This window comes from Mizuhopecten yessoensis, unplaced genomic scaffold (assembly GCF_002113885.1).
Source record: "Mizuhopecten yessoensis strain PY_sf001 unplaced genomic scaffold, ASM211388v2 scaffold9587, whole genome shotgun sequence".
Lineage (NCBI taxonomy): Eukaryota > Metazoa > Mollusca > Bivalvia > Pectinida > Pectinidae > Mizuhopecten > Mizuhopecten yessoensis.
Genome location: NW_018408122.1, coordinates 37,964 through 55,125, shown reverse-complemented (window position 1 = coordinate 55,125; position 17,162 = coordinate 37,964). Strand labels below are relative to the sequence as shown.

Below are 17,162 nucleotides of genomic sequence, written 5' to 3'. Positions count from 1 at the left end.
CAGTTACACAGCTTCATTATAGCTAACAGTTACACAGCTATTATAGCTAACAGTTACACAGCTTCATTATAGCTAACAGTTACACAGCTATTATAGCTAACAGTTACACAGCTATATGATGTTTAAACAATAATTTATTTCATTCTTCATATACAACAAATATACAGGTAAATAGGAATAGGATCTTGTGATTTTTCGTCCTATTAACAGCTATGGTCATTTTATGACGTGCCAGGTTTTGTTGGTGGAGGAAAGAAAGGGTGCCCGGAAAAAAACAGCGACCTTGCGATTACCCCACGTATGCTTCGAACCGGCGACCCAGCGGTAGAGGGCTAGTGGTAGCAGTTTGTCAGACGCCTTATCCACTTCACCACAGCAGTTATTAGAGCGTGGGGGTCTGGATATGGGAGGTAGCCGAAGTACCCGTAGAAAACCCACGTGATCAGGCAGTTGACCACATACCTTTTCACATCCGAACGGGGAATCGAACCCATGCCGCCTTTGTGAAAGGCGAGTATGTTATCCACTGCGCCATCCGACCACGCATTGGTACTGCAGTAGTATACATGGTTCCCGTCGGATAACGTATTAATCTACATTCATTGTACATTTATAAACTGTGTCATATCATGCTAGGCGTAAACATACGTAAAAGGTAGTTTAACTGACAAAACAGAAAGCTAACTGATTGTTTACGATAAGCTGTACCCTGTCACCAGAAGCCGAGAATACACGTTTGTATACAGGGTTAGGTGACGACCAGCCACAATACAGATTTCACTAAACAGACGACAGTTGTTGATAATAGTTCGCTATGCCCACAACCATACATTTCACTTACCTTGGGAAATATCCTTTTTTTTAAACTTGGAAAAGAAACTATTCCAAAAGCCGCTACTCATCCTGATTACCGTTACGTACGTACGGACAGACGACAATGGTGAGGAGAGGCAAACCCTGCAGATTAAACAGCCCAGCTGACCGGGATTTAACGACATGAAACTTACATCAGGAAGTAAAAACGAGGGGCACACAAGGGGAATATGTTTGAAATATAAATAAAAGTTTGATAACTGTAATCTTGATCACAGGTAAATTGTGTGTAACTATCGTGTTTTCCAAATATATTCTTTTAATGTTACTTAATGCGGTTGTCATTAGATTAAAAATAAATTACATCAAATAGTTGAACAGGAATGTTATCTCCCCCACACACTTACATTGTACGCACTTTAACATGTATGTATTTACTTGATAGCGGGTTTTATTTCTCGGCTCTTCACAGTAATAAATATTTATCTTGTACGTACAAGTAAGCAAATGAAAAGTAGGTGATATTATTGTCAATTAAAAATTACACAGTTTTTAAAATAAATGTCTCTAACTTCATGCGGCATATATTAAAAAAAAAGTTTACAACAACCTTGTGTAATGAAACCTGCGTAATCCGACGTTCCGTCATTTCCATCCAATTGTCTGAATTATACAGGGCTGTCAAACCTTTGTGTTCGGCTTTATATAGAAAAGGAATCACTGCACAAGACGGGGGTGACAGTTTTCCATGACATTTGACATCACGAATGAGAAACATTTTCCTCGCTTTTTTTCAAACCTGTTTTTTTTTATAAATAACAGTTCTAATATAAGCGACCCTATCCGACAAAGCTAGTAATTATTTTTCTTCCGTTTGCATTTAGAAAAAACAACCACATGATATGATATGTATTTTAACACTATCTGTTGTTTTATCATATATTAATAATGATGAAGATGTATGTATTATAATTGCGGACTAATATTATAGCTCAACGGTCACCTCACCACCACCGCCCCATCCCACCCCACCCAACCGGAAGTACTGAGTGAGATCTTACCGATGTGTCACGGAGACATCCCAAGCTTGTTTTTATTGACTCATCATCAACTGAGCAGCAAGATCTACATCAACATAACATGCGCAGTATAGGCGCGGGTGATACTTGAGGTCCAAGGTCAGAGGTCATAGATGTATGTCATGGAGGAAGTTAGGATTTGGATCATGTGATTGAGAAGGACATTCCTCACCAGACAATATTTATTTTGTTTACTGTTTCCATGGTGAATTATACAAACTGTAAACAGACACAATGGCAATAACACCTAGTGACGTGTCATTCAACAGTATAATGTATAAAAGGTAAATATTAAGATCAAAAGGTAAACATGCAAAACAAAAAATACAGTTCGTGGAAATAAACACAAAATCATCAATTTAATTTCAACAATTTAATCCATATATTCCATTGTGAGGACAATCACCTTTTATACATTATTTGTTGCGAGTTACATTGATCAACTGGGGTTTCTTATCCGGTAGCAAGGGTGGGTTACCACGAGGAATGCGTATTGTAGTGTTTTCGTGACGTCAATAATACACTTAAGACGTCGGTCAAAACGACGTCATTCAGTCACGACGTCACGAACATGTTTTTCATATCACTACACCAATGGGAGTTATGTGAGAATTATGATTTGATATCTTTCTATTTTGTTTGGTAGGGTTATATAGTGGCAATGCAGAGCAAATGGAAATATGAAAATATGAAAAGACATCAAGGCGTGACATGCCTGAATTTTCGAGTTCAGGGTTTAGTTGTACTAAATCTGGTCCATTTGTCATCGTTAGATTTTTAGGAAAAACGAAAATTGGCGATTTGTTCTGTTATTACATTTTTCAAAGGATCTCAAACTGAACCTCTGTTTATGAAATTTCAATATATTTGTAAAGATATAATGGAAAGAGGTCGACCTCACAGGGACCTGATAATTCAGAGACGAAGATAAACTCTCAGTGAAAAGGTTAGCCCTAATGACAATCAATTGGAGAGTTTATGTAAACCCCCAAAACGTCGTATATAACTCTGAACTGTTTAGATCCAAATGTGACTACTGTAACTAATTATCAGGTCCCTGTGAGGTAAACCTGTTTTTAGTTTTCTCTCCATTCAGTCCTGTACATTGATCTCCAGGTCAAAGCTCTATCTGTACCTGTATGAAAAAGCCACGCACTTACAAATAAACATATACAAATAAAGACTCATATCTATTGAACGCAGGACTTCCTGGTGTCAAGGTCAAGTGTACCAGGAAGTTAAACGGCATTATAACGTTTCAAAAGAAGTATCCGTCACAGGGACATGCGATTTCTCTGATTAGTTCAGACCCAAATATAGCTGTAACAAATACGCAGGCCCCTGTTATATTCCTTAAGAGTCGCACGTTGCCATGCATTATTCAAAATCAAAGTTGTTGTTTGAATCTTATACATAAAAATGGAATAGAAAATAGAAGGATCGAACTCAGGACCCTACATTGTCGAGCCTCCACTTTACACTTTATTAATGCTACCGTCTAGGAATGACACTGAATCAAACACGTGTCGATAATGGACCACAAAGTGTACGTCTTGACAGGGGAAATAACTCTAGGGCTGAAACAACTCCTTTTAGCTGCTTCTTCTATACATAAGGGAACATTTTCCAAATAATAGAAACTCTTCTTCTCGATTAGACTGAAACAGTGGTACCGTTTACCTTAGATTACAGGACAATACATTAACTATGTCTATTTAAATCGTGAAAGGCGTTTACTTTACTGGGATCTAATGACAAAATCTACATAGAATATAGAGATATTTCGGCGTTAAAATAACTTATTTATGTAATATATATACCTGTAACAGTAAATTTTCTGTGGGAATTTTTTAAAACTGATATTGGTAATGTAGTACAATACATGTTTTATATAAATTTTATATTTTTAAGTATTTATTTTTATATCTTCAAAAACATGATTTTTTTTGTCAGTTATGCAAAATATTATAATATAAATCGTGCGACCGTGATTGATTTCATTCTTTTGAGAAAGTACCTGCTGGGGACGTCAAACCGGCTAACCACTTGTGCGTGAAAGTTTTGTCAAACTTACCATACATAGTACAAAGAGCCCGGATTAAAGTTTTGCATCCATCATCAATGATGAAGTTAACCACATTATAACGTTGTATGTGTTTGTCATACTATGTACATGTACCAGTGCCGGAAGTTCGCACTTACTTGCTTGAATGTGTATTTCCGGTAGACGGCTAACGAAAGTCAATACTGACAAGCTTTACAGTAAGTCAACATGTGTGTTTCACAGAACGTCAACAACATCAGGATAGGGGGTTATCTCGTCACAGACCGTCAACAGCATCAGGATAGGGGGTTATCTCGTCACAGAACGTCATCAACATCAGGATAGGGGGTTATCTCGTCACAGAACGTCAACAGCATCAGGATAGGGGGTTGTCTCGTCACAGAACGTCAAAAACATCAGGATAGGGGGTTCTCTCGTCACAGAACGTCATCAACATCAGGATCGGGGGTTCTCTCGTCACAGAATGTCAACAACATCAGGATAGGGGGTTATCTCGTCCCAGATTGTCAACAACATCAGGATAGGGGGTTGTCTCGTCACAGAACGTCATCAACATCAGGATAGGGAGTTATCTCGTCACAGAACGTCAACAACATCAGGATAGGGGGGTCTCTCGTCACAGAACGTCATCAACATCAGGAGAGGGGGTTCTCTCGTCACAGAATGTCAACAACGTCAGGATAGGGAGTTTTCTCGTCACAGAACGTCATCAACATCAGGATCGGGGGTTCTCTCGTCACAGAATGTCAACAACATCAGGATAGGGGGTTATCTCGTCCCAGATTGTCAACAACATCAGGATAGGGGGTTGTCTCGTCACAGAACTTCAACCACATCAGGATAGGGGGTTGCCTCGTCACAGAACTTCAACAACATCGGGATAGGGGGTTATCTCGTCACAGAACGTCAACAACAACAGTATAGGGGGTTGTCTCGTCACAGTACGTCAACAACATCAGGATAGGGGGTTATCTCGTCACAGAACGTCAACAACATCAGGATAGGGGGTTCTCTCGTCTCAGAACGTCAACAACATCAGGATAGGGGGTTGTCTCGTCACAGAACTTCAACAACATCGGGATAGGGGGTTATCTCGTCACAGAACGTCAACAACATCAGGATAGGGGGTTATCTCGTCACAGATTGTCAACAACATCAGGATAGGGGGTTGTCTCGTCACAGAACTTCAACAACATCAGGATAGGGGGTTGCCTCGTCACAGAACTTCAACAACATCGGGATAGGGGGTTATCTCGTCACAGAACGTCAACAACATCAGGATAGGGGGTTATCTCGTTACAGAACGTCAACAACATCAGGATGGGGGTTATCTCGTCACAGAATGTCAACAACATCAGGATAGGGGGTTATCTCGTCACAGAATGTCATCAACATCAGGATAGGGGGTTTTCTAAGTCGTCATCATATTAGTGTATACAAGTGTAAAAAAAACTAGTATCTGTCTCTTACACTCTCCAAGTCAATCAAGTTCTTATCTCCATCTTCCCAGCGTAACTCATGTTCCACTGAAAAGACGTCTCTTACCATCTTCCTTTCTTTTCTATGTGATTAATGACTGAGAACTAAATTCAAAATCCCAAGGATCAGTATACTTTTGATAATTTGTTTTTCCCTCACGTTTTATGTAACTCTGACTTACCTATGAACATGATTGATTATACCTGTTGCTATGACGTTTCACATATCACATTTCTTATTTCAATACTTTTGGTTTAACTGACAATGCGAAGAACGTACGTACTGTGTCAATAAAATGTATAAAATAAAAAAATAGGTTTTTATATATCAAATATCTAAATATTCAGTAATAGACTTTCAAGTCCTGTGTTTACACAACTTACATAAACCACACGATTCCCAGGGCGCATAGCGATGTAAATTGACGTACAAATTAAAATTTATAAAAAATACCAAGTACATGAAAAATGTAATTTGTGCATTTTAAGAATGAATACAACACCTTTTCATCCAAGGTATGTAACAATAATTCGTTTAATTAGCTATATCCCCGTTTTTATACTGAAATCGCTGTCCAGCGAGTTAGTCATCTATCAGAAGTATAAGTCTGAAAACTAAAACATTTCCATGGACTAACTCCCTCAGCAGTTTCCAGAGATACAGACTAACTCCCTCAGCAGTTTCCAGCGATACAGACTAACTCCCTCTAGACATTGTTTGGTTACTTTCACATGGAAATGACCAAGCCAGTGAAATGACCGGAAGGACAGTAAATGACCGCAAGGACAGTAAATGACAGGAATTATTCAAAATGATGTCAATTACATCGTAATTCTGCTTGATGGTCAATACTTGCTTTCCCTATAAACATTGCTACGATTTCCATATCATTTTTGTTGATTATAAAAATAAACTTACAACATATGTTCCTCATACTTTGTGTGGTATGCTACACTGTCGTTGTTTAAATATTGTTTATGAAATTATACAAATAAGCCTTTATCTAGCCGAATTTCCAGGACAAAAACAAAACAGCCTCAACATGAAGGTAGAACAATTCCTATATATTACATGGTAAACATGAGATTATAACACTTTGTTAAGTATGAGACATGGAAGTCAATATAAAGTAACAAGTCGGAGACTTTGATATAGTTTATATATTCATAATATACCACTTCTCTTAACAGCTGCTTGAATAAAGTACTTACTTATATTACTGATCATTCCGACGCATGCTGCATCATTTTGGGCGGTTTGAAGGCGCGAGGTTTCGTTCTCGTTCTGAGCCTTTTACTTAGATAACAATGTTAAAATCAAAATAGATCTGCTGCTGCATTTAATTTAAATCTTGAGATCATTGTGACAACCGTATTGAATATATTTATATATTTTATGTTGTTAAATATAAAATACCGTGTTAGGTTAGTAGAATGTATGTACCTGTACAGGTATATACTACAGTTGCGTGATGCTATGTACATAGGTGAGTTTCAAGTTTCATTTTATTTCAAAATGCAAAACAAATAGGGATTGAATGGAATTTTTGTCATGTACATTGTGGCAATGAATAGCAGTAGCTGATCTACATATCCTGCGGAGCGCGTTAGTGTCCGACCAATTGAAATTCGACCATGTTTCGATGTTTCATAAAGTCTACCGAAATCTATATTGCATGATATATGGCAAATCATACATCAAGTTGAAGAAAATATATTTTCTTGTCGATCTAGACTGCTCCAGGCGTCATACTACAAAATGTATGAGCGATTGTGAAAAAATCACATGTTTTCTGGAACTGGGTCATTTTACTAGGGGGAAAGAGTTAGCAACCTTGATCATATTATAGGTGTACTGACAGACGAGGCTAGTACATTTTGTACCTGTGGTAATATGATTTGTTATTGTGTGTGATATCAGCTGACTGGTTGCACGAGAATCGTTGTATTCATAGTGTATTAAGGTCAAAGACACAGACAACTGGGTATTACAATCGTACTGTGAACAAAGGCTGTCAGATAATGAGGAGTGGATTGGAAATATCAGATACACATAAGGGTACCTAAGGAATACTTATTTTGAACGGTGGTGCACAGACTGATTGAACAATTCTTTTTATGAAATTCATAGGTAAACAAAATGTTGTCAAATTATAATACTCGTAACTCCGCGAGAGGCGTCCCTAACCCCTAACATCTAGTAATATAATCATTGGCTATTCTACAACAATTATGAAACAAGTTATTTCAACTTATGTTAATCACTCTTGTTGAATCATAAGATGCGACTTATGTGTGGGCTGCAGAGTCGGTGTTTTCTGCTTAATTTTTTATTTGTTTTTGCACTCAGTGTTAATCATTCAGCATCATCAATAACAATACCGTGACAGTGTGCGTTTTCATTATTATTTGTTTATGATTGATATTGCCAAATAAATAATAATAATAATATAAATACCATTATGAATATATATTTTCCATAAAAAAAAAATCTTTCTTAATATTTTGTTTACATTTTTATTTTTATTTTTTGTAGCATTATTCTATATAATATATATCATATTATGCATTACAAGAACATGATATATTTTAGCATTCCTTTTCTTTATACTTAATTATGTTTTCCAATACATATAATGATAATAATGTGAAGTATGTTTTAAATCACATAGGTTATTAATGTAATAATATGATAATATATAACCAATAAAGAGTATTATATAAAAAAAGGAAAAAAAAGAAAACAACAGATAGATGAAAAAAAAAAAAATAATAATAATAATTGCTAAATAGATGATTAATAGAGCAAACAATAGATATAAAACAAAAAACGTTCTACTGTCTCATTACAACACTTGGGATGGTTTTTTTAGTTTGGTGTAGTCCCCTTTGGCACGGGTCTTCATTATATGACTTGAGCTGATGCAAGCATGTTCTGTAAACCTCTAACAAGCAAACAGCATGCAGCATGCTCCTTGGTAAAACGTTAGTGATTAAGACAGTGGATAACGATTTGAGATAACACAGTGTCAAGGACCCTATCGTATATGTATGTTTATGGATTATGGATTACATAAGGATCCAAGTGACGCTCTTCATTCTTTTAAAATGTTATTCCCCATTATTTCTACCAGCTTCACCTCCAAATGAGCCTACATGTATAGCTGACCCCTACATACTTGCTCCAGCGTTAATTATTTAACGTTTTGTCTGATTTATCGAAATTTCCTGAACAACGTTCACTTCCGTAGCCCTCACGACTGAAGTTGAGGTAAGGCAGAGTTGTGCCCCCTAGCTTCGCTGAATTTTCAATTAGACTAATGCGTTGTCATCTTCGAAATTTAATGTTTTATTTAAACATATTTTATTGCCAATATTATAAGCAATCGGATTGGGCACAAGTTGAACAACTTATACGAAGCCCTTTCCCTTATATCAGTGTCTTTATATACATGCATACTATGTCCACCCTGTTATAGTTTAACATGTAAATTCATGTTTATATACATCGTGTTACACATGTTCATGTGTCTGAGTGTTGGAAATAAAATCTAAAAATCTGAAAACGTTCTGTGCAGAAAAAAAATGTTTGTCCACAGCGGAATCCGGTGATATCGGGAATGATGACGTGTATAACGGAACCTTTTGCCATTATATTTTCAAATAAGTTGTAGAGCTATCCCAACTAGAGAAAGGCATTCAATCTCTATGATGACGTACACATGTAACCGTGTTATCGTGTGAAAGAGTCCTGAATAGTGAGTATACAGAAGCGTTAAATGGTGTAAGCTAGTTTTCCACAGACTTCACATTTACTTATAAACAACTGGTGACAGGACGCAGGTATTCAATTCTGACAAGGAAACAAATCACACATGATGTATATAAAACAAGTACATTTGTATTAAACAGGATTTATTGGAACTTGGTCCTTGTTAATTATTACACGTTAAGGCCATACGGTTAAGGTCCTGTAACAGATGGTAGATGATATTATATACTCAAGGAAGAGAAAATGAGTTGTATATAGGAAATTAGTAGGTAAATATCTGTACCTGTTAAAAATAATACGAAAATCTACACACGAGAAAGTAAAAGCAAACGAATATCTTTAAATAACTTTTATAAACTATTTCATACTTTATTCAATTATGTAGCAGAGACAATATTAAATTTGCTTTTAATTTACTTTTTGGGAATTCAAAGATATCCGACGTTGACGCTGTATCTATTTATATGTTTATATAATATTGTTGTAATCACGCGTTTATGTACCGTAGTAGGGTTATTATAATAAATAGATGCTCTACTTCTCTTTCAATGCAATTGAAATAGATTATTAAAGTGTGACATGTTCAGGGTACAACTGTAAAATTACATAAAAATAAGCCAGCTTCACCACCCGTATATACAGTCTGCTATGAGACTTAGGATACTGTGTCATTCGTCCCTTACCTTAATAAACCCTCCACCACCCGTATATACAGTCTGCTATGAGACTTAGGATACTGTGTCATTCGTCCCTTACCTTAATAAACCCTCCACCACCCGTATATACAGTCTGCTATGAGACTTAGGATACTGTGTCATTCGTCCCTTACCTTAATAAACCCTCCACCACCCGTATATACAGTCTGCTATGAGACTTAGGATACTGTGTCATTCGTCCCTTACCTTAATAAACCCTCCACCACCCGTATATACAGTCTGCTATGAGACTTAGGATACTGTGTCATTCGTCCCTTACCTTAATAAACCCTCCACCACCCGTATATACAGTCTGCTATGAGACTTAGGATACTGTGTCATTCGTCCCTTACCTTAATAAACCCTCCACCACCCGTATATACAGTCTGCTATGAGACTTAGGATACTGTGTCATTCGTCCCTTACCTTAATAAACCCTCCACCACCCGTATATACAGTCTGCTATGAGACTTAGGATACTGTGTCATTCGTCCCTTACCTTAATAAACCCTCCACCACCCGTATATACAGTCTGCTATGAGACTTAGGATACTGTGTCATTCGTCCCTTACCTTAATAAACCCTCCACCACCCGTATATACAGTCTGCTATGAGACTTAGGATACTGTGTCATTCGTCCCTTACCTTAATAAACCCTCCACCACCCGTATATACAGTCTGCTATGAGACTTAGGATACTGTGTCATTCGTCCCTTACCTTAATAAACCCTCCACCACCCGTATATACAGTCTGCTATGAGACTTAGGATACTGTGTCATTCGTCCCTTACCTTAATAAACCCTCCACCACCCGTATATACAGTCTGCTATGAGACTTAGGATACTGTGTCATTCGTCCCTTACCTTAATAAACCCTCCACCACCCGTATATACAGTCTGCTATGAGACTTAGGATACTGTGTCATTCGTCCCTTACCTTAATAAACCCTCCACCACCCGTATATACAGTCTGCTATGAGACTTAGGATACTGTGTCATTCGTCCCTTACCTTAATAAACCCTCCACCACCCGTATATACAGTCTGCTATGAGACTTAGGATACTGTGTCATTCGTCCCTTACCTTAATAAACCCTCCACCACCCGTATATACAGTCTGCTATGAGACTTAGGATACTGTGTCATTCGTCCCTTACCTTAATAAACCCTCCACCACCCGTATATACAGTCTGCTATGAGACTTAGGATACTGTGTCATTCGTCCCTTACCTTAATAAACCCTCCACCACCCGTATATACAGTCTGCTATGAGACTTAGGATACTGTGTCATTCGTCCCTTACCTTAATAAACCCTCCACCACCCGTATATACAGTCTGCTATGAGACTTAGGATACTGTGTCATTCGTCCCTTACCTTAATAAACCCTCCACCACCCGTATATACAGTCTGCTATGAGACTTAGGATACTGTGTCATTCGTCCCTTACCTTAATAAACCCTCCACCACCCGTATATACAGTCTGCTATGAGACTTAGGATACTGTGTCATTCGTCCCTTACCTTAATAAACCCTCCACCACCCGTATATACAGTCTGCTATGAGACTTAGGATACTGTGTCATTCGTCCCTTACCTTAATAAACCCTCCACCACCCGTATATACAGTCTGCTATGAGACTTAGGATACTGTGTCATTCGTCCCTTACCTTAATAAACCCTCCACCACCCGTATATACAGTCTGCTATGAGACTTAGGATACTGTGTCATTCGTCCCTTACCTTGATAAACCCTCCAATACCCGTATATACAGTCTGCTATGAGACTTAGGATACTGTGTCATTCGGCCCCTACTTTAATAAACCCTCCACCACCCGTATATACAGTCTGCTATGAGATTTAGGATACTGTGTCATTCGTCCCTTACCTTGAAAAACCCCCCAATCCCCGTATATACAGTCTGCTATGAGACTTAGGATACTACAGTCTGCTATGAGATTTAGGATACTGTGTCATTCGTCCCTTACCTTAATAAACCCTCCTCCACCCGTATATACAGTCTGCTATGAGACCTAGGATACACTGTCATTCGTCCCTTACCTTAATAAACCCTCCACCACCGGTATATACAGTCTGCTATGAGACTTAGGCTACTGTGTCATTCGTCCCTTACCTTAATAAACCCTCCCCCACCCGTATATACAGTCTGCTATGAGACTTAGAATACTGTGTCATTCGTCCCTTACCTTAAAAAACCCTCCTCCTCCCGTATATACAGTCTGCTATGAGACTTAGGATACTACAGTCTGCTATGAGATTTAGGATACTGTGTCCTTCGTCCCTTACCTTGATAAACCCTCCAATACCCGTATATACAGTCTGCTATGAGACTTAGGATTGTGTGGGAACCTAAAGCTGTACAACACACAACGGTAGAGGGCTTTGTTGGCAGTCTGCTATGAGACTTAGGATACTGTGTCATTCGGCCCCTACTTTAATAAACCCTCCACCACCCGTATATACAGTCTGTTATGAGACTTAGGATACTGTGTCATTCGTCCCTCACCTTAATAACCCCTCCACCACCCGTATATACAGTCTGCTATGAGATTTAGGATACGTATATACAGTCTGCTATGAGACTTAGGATACTGTGTCAATCGTCCCTTACCTTAATAAACCCTCCACCACCCGTATATACAGCCTGCTATGAGACTTAGAATACTGTGTCATTCGTCCCTTACCTTAAAAAACCCTCCTCCTCCCGTATATACAGTCTGCTATGAGACTTAGGATACACTGTCATTCGTCCCTTAGCTTAATAAACCCTCCACCACCCGTATATACAGTCTGCTTTGAGACTTGGGATACTGTGTCATTCGTCCCTTACCTTAATAAACCCTCAACCACCCGTATATACAGTCTGCTATGAGATTTAGGATACTGTGTCCTTCGTCCCTTACCTTGATAAACCCTCCAATACCCGTATATACAGTCTGCTATGAGACTTAGGATTGTGTGGGAACCTAAAGCTGTACAACACACAACGGTAGAGGGCTTTGTTGGCAGTCTGCTATGAGACTTAGGATACTGTGTCATTCGTCCCTACCTTAATAAACCCTCCACCACCCGTATATACAGTCTGCTATTAGATTTAGGATACTGTGTCATTCGTCCCTTACCTTGAAAAACCCCCCAATCCCCGTATATACAGTCTGCTATGAGACTTAGGATTGTGTGGGAACCTAAAGCTGTACAACACACAACGGTAGAGGGCTTTGCTGGAACCTAGAGCTGTACAACACACTACGGTAGCGGATTGTGTGGGACTTACCTTAATAAACCCTCCACCACCCGTATATACAGTCTGCTATGAGACTTAGGATTGTGTGGGAACCTAAAGCTGTACAACACACAACGGTAGAGGGCTTTGTTGGAACCTAGAGCTGTACAACACACTACGGTAGCGGATTGTGTGGGAACCTAGAGCTGTACAACACACTACGGTAGAGGATTGTGTTGGAACCTAGAGCTGTACAACACTACGGTAGAGGATTGTGTGCAATTGGTCTAGAAAACCCATTTGATGGGGCAGTTGGTCTAGAAAACCCATTTGATGGGGCAGTTGACCTAGAAACCCCAATAGATGGGACAGTTGACCTAGAAACCCCACTAGATGGGACAGTTGACCTAGAAACCCCACTAGATGGGGCAGTTGACCTAGAAACCCCACTAGATGGGGCAGTTGACCTAGAAACCCCACTAGATGGGACAGTTGACCTAGAAACCCCACTAGATGGGACAGTTGACCTAGAAACCCCACTAGATGGGACAGTTGACCTAGAAACCCCACTAGATGGGACAGTTGACCTAGAAACCCCACTAGATGGGACAGTTGACCTAGAAACCCCACTAGATGGGACAGTTGACCTAGAAACCCCACTAGATGGGACAGTTGACCTAGAAACCCCACTAGATGGGACAGTTGACCTAGAAACCCCACTAGATAGGACAGTTGACCTAGAAACCCCACTAGATGGGACAGTTGACCTAGAAACCCCACTAGATAGGACAGTTGACCTAGAAACCCCACTAGATGGGACAGTTGACCAAGAAACCCCACTAGATAGGACAGTTGACCTAGAAACCCCACTAGATAGGACAGTTGACCAAGAAACCCCACTAGATGGGACAGTTGACCTAGAAACCCCACTAGATAGGACAGTTGACCTAGAAACCCTACTAGATATGACAGTTGACCTAGAAACCCCACTAGATAGGACAGTTGACCTAGAAACCCCACTAGATAGGACAGTTGACCTAGAAACCCCACTAGATGGGGCAATTGACCAAGAAACCCAACTAGATGGGACAGTTGACCTAGAAACCCCACTGCCACCCGACCATCCCGAATCGATTTTTAAATATAGCTTGTTCACAACACTTGCAAGAATTCCAAGAATATTTCAATAAAGGCTTTGAGTTACAGCTATTCTTTGTCTAAATCCGGGTTTAGTGACAGGTATACCATTCACTGAGGCAGGGTAAGTGTCTGATGGTAACCTGTTCTTACCAGGAAGTTACGGGTTTAAGTCTGTAGTACATATACAGCTTCATCTCAAGTTTTCAAATCCGTTTTATAGCTACCTAATATGGCTGGTTTGTAAAATAATCCTAAATAAGGGCGATCTTTAATAAACCTACAAAGTTCCTAGTTTGCTTTCATTTTAAAGAAAGTGTGCTGATATCACCGAATCTCGCGAGATTTGGCTTTATATATCGTAAATCTGATAAAGTGTAACGCACGTGAGCTCAGACCTTTAAAACTCTTAGCACACCATTGGTTGACAATACTGCACAAATTAATGACAATGTTTATTCTTACAGTACAAGGGGCCTGCCTCTATCTTTAGAAATTTAAAAATCCAATATACAGTGTTAATATTATATAATTAATGCGATGTTTGTTATTCCTGTACACAGCTAGGGGTCTCCATCTATCTACAGAACTTTAAAAATGCAATGGAGTTTTAAACTTGTACAATCCATGACAATATTTTCGCTTGCAGTACATAGGGTCCTGACTCTATCCACAGAACTTTAAAACTCTAACATGTAAGTATAAACACGGTAGTTTACAGCCAGCACAAGTATCCTATTTCCGGTATTGTTGTACATGTACAATTCCCGCTTGTTCAAGTGCCTATGAATAGCTACTGATCCTACATTCACTTTCAGTCGGAGTTAAATAAAAGCTTGATTGAATTAATTGTTATTTCATCCAGGCAATGTAAGGAGAGAAAGTCTCATATTTAACCAAAATCATGTTGCATTTTATGACTTCAGAAATCTTTCAACAGATTGCTGAATGTGCTGGGCCCTCTACATAAACTGTTTGCTTTATTATAAAATTCACAAATACTTATAACATTTTTTTAAACATTTTGAAAAATATCTTGTAACCTTGTATTCAAAATGTTCGTTTGTTTATTTATTGATTTTTATGATTATTACAATTAGAAAGCATTTTTTATTAATGTTTTCTCATAAATCTAATCTGCAGCTGCACTAGGACTAAAATGGTGTTTGTCGTGTAACGATCTCCTTTTACTCCAATTTATTTTCGTGGGACTAAACTGAACTTACGAAACCAACGAGAACTGGAGCGTGACTATCCCTGATCTACCGGGAGTTAGCCTAGTCTCATTCAACCAGACTCTTGTTGCCTGCGCAAGCTACGCCGAATAGAGAATGACAAGTGAGCAAGCGTCTGGTTGAACAAGACTATGAGTTAGCCATGCACAGTTATTCATATATAGCTTTAATTTGCTCAACAATTAGTTGAAAACATCAAAGTTTACATTCAGAAAATACGGTTTTGGGGTTTGAAATTAGAATACAAACCGAGTTGGTCATAAAATTGATAATGTAGAATTGTACATCTTCATTACTGATGTCAGGCCCCTGTGTGGGCTTTCTGTTTACATGGGAGGGCGACTTACCTTGTTCTGTAGTTTTCTTGTCTTTCTTGAACAAGTTGGTGATTGGGTAACAGCAGGACATGTTACTTGTTGTTCTCTGATTCCTTCTGTTACTACAGTGTTATCAAATTAGAAAACAAATCCTTTTCTCAGTGGTCACATCGACTTAATCAGCAGACTCCCCAGGAACATCTAATAGCCACTCACTGTCTTACGTGATAGCGTGTATGATAACCGTGGGGAACGTTTACCGTCAATTAGAACATCTCATAGTCAGATAATTCCTGATATGTAATGACGAATCGCTGAAATCAAGTGACACATGTTAAACTAGTAACTATAAGGGTTTTACATCGGCCGGAAAGTCTGATGTTGCCACGGGGGCTGACATCCTGTACTTCTACTGTCTATTTACTTCCGGGATCTTTGGAACATTGGTACACATACTCCTACATTCATTTATTGGTATGTATACGCGTGTATGTGTGTATAGACATTCGTATCAATCATGCTTCTGTTAATGTGTAATCGATCGACACTTATACATGTGACACATACCTAAGTATATACACATAGGTAGCTCACAGGTAACACACAGGTAAAACACAGGTAACACAGACGGCCCAGGCCAGGGAAGTAGTCAGCAAAGAACACGTAATTATAGATATACACTTTATGCATTCAGCGTAATATATATGGGCCCCATCCTACACCCTGTCTTTAAGGTAATAGGATTGTGTCGCCATTTCTCAGTAGAATTTCTTCAAATTTTCTAGTAATATTGCTTTGAAGTAAAGAAAAATTTCTGCCACAAAAAAAATATAGGTTGTCAGAATTGTAAGGATTTTAAATGGAAATCTATGTAAAAATGAGCGAATTTTGAAAAAAAAATGAAACACACAATGTTTTGCAAAATAATGTCGATCAAAATGATACTGACATAGATTAGTATTGCATTAATGTATATCAATTTCAAAAACGCTGAAATTGTGTAAAATTAATTATCATTAAACGATTAAAAAATGACATTTTATAATAAAACCATATACACATAGTAATTCCAGGTAAGAGTTATCGTTCTTGAAAAACTTCATAGTAGTGAAATAGGTAGCCGGTTTCCTGAAGTACAGAAAAATTGACACATGTGACTCATTGATAAAAAAAACACCCACTGAATTAATGCCTGGATTGCTTTGAAATACTTTAATATTGGGAGAACACACTGTTTTGTCAATAATAAACATACAATATTCATCAGTTTAATATTAAACATTAGAATTTGCGGAAATTGTGATACTGTCTCCCTACATTGGATTTTCA

At 38.4% G+C, this 17,162-nt stretch overlaps 1 protein-coding gene across 4 annotated transcripts in view; it reads right to left on the bottom strand.

Annotated features, from left to right (window-relative positions):
- The window catches only part of LOC110458437, a 61,959-nt gene extending 45,637 nt beyond the window's left edge, over positions 1 to 16,322 (bottom strand). The window contains exon 1 of one of the 4 annotated variants that reach the window (XM_021510122.1): positions 15,864 to 16,322. In XM_021510122.1, the coding sequence (XP_021365797.1) occupies positions 15,864 to 15,924 (61 nt within the window). In that variant the 5' untranslated portion in view covers positions 15,925 to 16,322. Of the gene's footprint in view, positions 1 to 841; positions 1,020 to 15,863 lie in introns of those variants that run through there. The other 3 variants (XM_021510121.1, XM_021510120.1, XM_021510123.1) reach the window with 3 other exon arrangements.
- Positions 16,323 to 17,162: the final 840 nt, after the last annotated feature.